The sequence below is a fragment of the Sinocyclocheilus anshuiensis genome, unplaced genomic scaffold (assembly GCF_001515605.1).
Source record: "Sinocyclocheilus anshuiensis isolate Anshui unplaced genomic scaffold, SAMN03320099.WGS_v1.1 scaffold402, whole genome shotgun sequence".
Taxonomy (NCBI): Eukaryota; Metazoa; Chordata; class Actinopteri; order Cypriniformes; family Cyprinidae; genus Sinocyclocheilus; species Sinocyclocheilus anshuiensis.
In genome coordinates this window covers 57,292-63,323 of record NW_015542375.1, presented here as the reverse complement: position 1 = coordinate 63,323, position 6,032 = coordinate 57,292, and the positions used below count along the sequence as shown (strand labels likewise).

Sequence of the window (6,032 nt, the reverse complement as noted above, 5' to 3'; positions counted from 1 at the left end):
GGCATCTTTTTTGAAGCTGCCAGCGTCTGTTTTACATTATAATCCTATGGAGTTAACCGTGTTTTCAAAAAAGTCCCGAATGCTTTTTAAAACGCCACCGCCGGCGTTAAAATATGCCACAAACCGTGCATCATTCAACCGGAGCTCCTGGACTAAATTGTTGTAAGCACCATACTGTTTCCTTCCCCGTATAATGTCGTGCTCCCACAAACATCGTTGTGAACTGACATTCACCTCCCCGTTAACTTCAAAAGGCAACGCAAGAGCCAACTTTTTACTCTTTCTCGACATTTCTGCAGCATATAGCGCTAGGCTACTGTTGCAGCTGTTGTTATAGCAACAAAAGACGCCCTCGGCTGCTATTTGTAACCAAGATGCTACCAGCTTTTTATTTTACTAAAAAAGCGCCCTTGTCAACTTTTTCTTGTCAAAAAAGACGCCAAATGTGAACACGCCCTAAATCCAGAAGAACTGCGGAGAGCAACGTCTCCAAGACGCTTCGAGAAACCTTCCTGCAAAGCTACAGTACTGTTAAAAGTTTTAGGCACTTGTGTAAAAATGCTGTAAAATGTTGTAAGATGCTGTAAAAATAATGTCATAAATAGATTTTCTTTGTCATTTACCTTCTATTAACTAAATTAAATCAACATTTGGTGTGAATATAATTTGCGTTTAAAGCAGCTTTTGCCCTCGGTGCACTTGAGCAGAGTTTTTCATGTTGCTTTGCAGGTAGGTTTCTCGAAGCGTCTTGGAGACGTTGCCACAGTTCTTCTGGATTGAGTCTGTCTCAGTTTGTTCTGTTTCTTCATGTAATCTCAGACAGACTGATGATGATCAGATCAGATCTCTGTGTGCAGCACAAACATCTCACTGGATTATTACAATTAATGGCAAAATGAATGTTTGGAAATGTAAACTGATATTTCCTACTGACACACTACAGCAAAAGATAGAAATAACTGACTTAAAACCATTTTTAGCTGCTGAAAATACTAGTGTTCTAATCATTTTGGCCACCACTGTATTTTCTCCAATCAGATCCGGCCGCAGTGTTTGACGGTGAAGTGGCCTTCGATTTTGACAGCTGAGTTTAGTTTTATTTGAGAGAAAAGTCTCACATTGATCTGTTTTAACAATCCTAATTCAACACTACTGACTAGAGCCGTAGTCTACCTCTAAAACACTACAGATAGAGTCTAATCCATAGTGTAGCTCTTATCATGGAGTATCCACTTCAATCGGGTGCTGCTTTCAGACAGGTAGATGCGCACTGTCCTCTATGTTATATGAAGGATTACTGAGAAACGTTTGAGATATTAACACATTCACTGTTCATTTTGTTCATTTGTTGCTTTGTTTGGTTGTTTTTTTTTTAAATACTGTAAATAATGTAACTACTTGTAGAATAGAATGTGAATTAAAACATTCTTTTGCCCAAATCTCGCTTGTGTTTTTTCTTTAAATATATGTGACAGAACTTAATTTGAACAACTTTAAAGATGATTTTCTCAATATTTAGATTTTTTTGCACCCTCATATTCGAGATTTTCAAATAGTTGTATCTCTGCCAAATATTGTCCTATCCTAACAAACCATACATCAATGGAAAGCTTATTTATTCAGCTTTCAGATGATATATAACTCTCAATTTCAAAAAATTTACTCTTATGACTGGTTTTGTGGTCCATGGTCATATATATGTTTTGTTTATTTTGAAATAAATGTAAAAATTATTTTTGAAAATACATTTTTTTTATTTAGCTGTAAAGGTGCTTAATATATTTGAATTTTTAAATTGGTTATGCTCACTATAAATATAAAGCAAAATATAAATGCTTTAAAAAAAAATTTATTTTTTAAACTATATTTGCAAAAAAATTGCAAAAAAATATATTGGTAGAAAATATTTGTGTAAATATAACTTTTATATTTTAGTGTATATATATATATATATATATATATATTAGTGCTGTCAAATGATTAATCGCGATTAATTGCATCCAAGTTTTTGTTTCCATTAAATATGTATGTGTACCGTGTATATTTATTATGTATCATAAATACACACACATACAGTATATATTTTAATAATTTATTTGCATGTTTATAACATACAGTATATATTTTAATAATTTATTTGCATGTTTATACATTTATATATTCATATTCTTATGTTATATTATATATAAATATATTTAATATATAAACATCAAATTTTTCTTAAATATATACATGCATGTGTGTGTATTGATACATACATCATAAATATACATAGCACACATACATATTTAATGGAAACAAAAACTTTTATTTTGGATGCGATGATTAATCGTGATTAATCAGTTGACAGCACTAATATATATATATATTAGTTATATTTTTCAAACTCTTATTTGTTTTGCCGTGTGGGTTATGTTTTAATCCCAGCAGTGCTATGGAGCTTCAGTAGTGGATTGGCTCCGGCTGGGTCCCGATTCCTCGTTCATCATCTCCTCATGTATCCAGGGTAAGTAGTTTCCCAGTCTGGTGTAAACGCTGTACTTGCCCTCGGCGGCGCATCTCTCGCCCCAGCTCACCACGCCGGCCAGGAACCAGGTGCAGGCGTCCCTCTCCTCCAGCAGGTATCCGGAGCAGAACATGTTGTTGGTGATGACGTGCTCGGTGGAGTTGATGCAGCTCATCTGATCAGCCACCGGCAGCAGCACCTTCCTCAGGAAGCAGGACGAGCGCCGCAGGAGGCCCGTGGACCCCCGCGCCGACACCAGGCCCTAGGCGTGGAAGTGAGGGTGGAGCACGATCTTCTGCACCGCAATCTTCTGCTCGTCTCTGTCGGGACGCATCTTATCGTAGTCTCCTGCGGGAAAACTCACAAAATTAAAGCAAATTAATGTAACCCTGGATCACAAAACCAGTCATAAGGGTCAATTTAATTCTAAATTGAGATTTCTACATCATCTAAAAGCTGAATAAATAATCTTTCCATTGATGTATGGTTTGTTAGGATCGGACCATATTTGGCCGAGATACAACTATTTGAAAATCTGGAATCTGAGAGTGCAAAAAAATCAAAATGTTGAGAAAATTGCCTTTAAAGTTGTCCAAAGGAAGTTCTTAGTAGGGTTGGGCCGATAGACGATGCCATCGTCCATCGCCAGTGGCTGACAGACATCACGATGTTAAGCTGACATCGTGATTCCCCCCCCCAACCACCTCTACCGCAATCCGCCGCATCCCAGTTCTGTGTTCAGAAAGGAAATGAAGTGTACTACGGAAACCCTAAATGGAATAAATAGCCTACGAGATAGGAGGATAAAAGAATATATTTCAATACTTTTTCTCGCTATTATATCGTTGGGTAAGTATAGGCGACTCTATATAAATTGCGGGCATCAGGGAGCCGATATTGAAACCTGTTGGCCGATGGAACCGTGTCTACACCGGACACGACACCGCCAGGTTGAGTGTCTACACAGGACATTTGAACTTTGTGTCAGTACCTCATAAATAGGACGAGGCAGTTTACTGTCGGGGATTTGTTGTGTCGCGCCGCATCCAGTGTAGACAGCATCACTGATTATAATGAGTTCTATAGACTGATGTATATATAATAAATCTCTATTATATTTTGTTGCGCCACTCGCGTCCGGTGTAGGCACGGTGTTAGGAATCGTGTTTATTGAAACCGCTTTCGATTGCGCGCTCTCATTTTACTTTCACTTTCACTTTCGAGATTCGCGATCACAGGGACTCTATACTATGGAGCAGCAGGACTTACCACACATTTGACAAGATTAGATGTTTGTCATTGGTGCTCAGGATCTGCAAATCATTCGCCATCGTCCTATCAGACATTTCTCCTTACTCTGTGTATGTGGTAAGTGAACTTTCATGTACTGTAATGCAACAGGCTACCGCTAGCAAGCGGCTAACCTTTTAGTGGCTCCATATAAAGAAAAATGGATAATTTTGACCCATACAAATGTATAATTACATATAATTTTGACCCTCCATATGCCATTATGATTTACAGTAAATGTAACACATATGGGAAAAAACTCAAAAATATGTTTTCAATATATTTCAAAATATACAAAAATGGCCAAGAAATATTTTTCAAAATATATTTACATATATAAAAATATATTTTTATATAAGTTCTTTCTAAAAAATCATTTACAATTTATTTTCGAAAGCATAAAAAAATTATTTTGCCCTCCATACATTTCAATTTAAAAAATACATTCAAAAAAAAGAAAATTTTTACATTAATATATAACGTGTGAAAATTTCAGTTTCATTTAAAATAAGCAAAGAATATAGATTACAATGTTCCAAAAAATACAATATATGTAAAACATTAAACATTATTAATTGTATAAAATATGTAAATAAATACATTATATAAAAAGATCAAATATATTTTTAAAAATTAAACATTGAAGGTAGGCTACTGTAAGATTGGAAATGTATTTTCTTTCCCCTGAAATACTATGAAATATATTTTGGTTGATCTTCACTGTTTACAGAATATTTAGCATATATTTTAATCATATTTTGGCCAGACAAAAAAAAAATATTTCTTGCCGTATGGGAGCGACGTCTGCGTGTCTGAATTGAAGTAGGAGCTTTTCTCTTCATTAACATCACAAAACTGACACTGCAAAAAAACAAACAAACAAATGCTCTAATTTATTTTTCAACCCCATTGTCAAGAAAAACTTATTTTATTTTATTTTTTTTTTTGCACTTAACACTTTACTATAACGTCTTATTAAAGTAAATACAGTAACTAACAATAAGCAAGATATTGTTACAGTATTTAATATTTGTTAATGTTAAAAATACACCTGTTGCTTGTTAGTCTATATTAGCGCTGATCCATTAAATAATATTAACAGATAAAACCTTTTATTTTAATGATGAAATAGTAAATGTTGACATGAACTAAGATTTTAATGATCCATGTTAATGTAGTTCATTAATGTGAATTACTGGAAGCTTTTTGTGAAGTGTTATCAATGTTTTGCTTGTTAATGATTTGTGCATATTTTATTGTTTTATTTTTCTTACAAAGCATCAAGCAATAGATCAAATAACTAAAAAAAAAGTGATGAAACGTGCATCTTTTCTGTAAGTGGCTTCATACAATAATAAAACAAATGTTCAACAAACGTGTTACGCTTATTTTTTTAGTGATCAAGTCCTATTTTTCCACTAGTCTTCCCAGCAAAGCAATGCATTTCCTAGCAACCTGTATGCCAAAAAATATATTTTCATATTTCAATTATATTTCAAAACATACAAAAATTGACAACAAATATTGCTAATATACATAAAAAAAATTTCAATATATTTTGATATGGCTTAGGTACTTACATATGGTCACAAAATATGAGGCAATATATCAATTTAAATATTTCAAAATACATTTTGTAGCTACTCAATATTTATTTTAAGTTTGGAGAGATATAAACTTTCTCCTTTGAGTACATTTCATCTTGCATTTAAAGTTTTATATATATATATTTATATATATATATACTTTTAAAAAATATTTAAAATTACGTTACAGTTTTAAAATAGAAACAGACCACCATCTATTATCTAACTAAACCATTTTTTTTAATATGCAAATATAACAAAATCAAATAAAAAGCAAAAGGCCAGGAGAACAGGAGTAAAATGTCGGACATGGAAACTCTTTATTATGAAAGATACATCAGAACCAAAGGGCAAAACATTCGCAGAGCAGCTCTCTGAACACACAGCAAATGCAGCTACAGCACAGACACACACAATATGACTCAGAACTGCTGGAGAATCAAAGACTGGATCTCAGAGCGGCATGCGGTTCCCCTCCACGCTGATCTTCACCGCGTGCCCCGTCTTCGTCAAGCGCTTGATATCTGCGAAACGCCGCATCTGTTTATCTACTCGCGTCAAACCCTTCTTCAGCGGAGCCTGAGAGAGAGAGAGACAGAGAGAGAGAGAGACACAGAGAGAGAGAGAGAGAGAGAGAGAGAGAGAGACAG

General features: G+C 34.4%; 1 protein-coding gene and 1 pseudogene across 1 annotated transcript in view; both read right to left on the bottom strand.

The window, feature by feature from the left end:
- Positions 1-2,432: 2,432 nt before the first annotated feature.
- Positions 2,433-3,478, bottom strand: LOC107692261 (coagulation factor X-like; annotated as a pseudogene).
- A 2,177-nt stretch (positions 3,479-5,655) lies between these two features.
- The window catches only part of iws1 (interacts with SUPT6H, CTD assembly factor 1), a 26,264-nt gene continuing 25,887 nt past the window's right edge, over positions 5,656-6,032 (bottom strand). Inside the window, exon 15 of the mRNA XM_016491222.1 lies at positions 5,656-5,961. Coding sequence (XP_016346708.1) covers positions 5,836-5,961 — 126 coding nt within the window. The 3' untranslated portion in view covers positions 5,656-5,835. The remainder of the gene's footprint in view (positions 5,962-6,032) is intronic.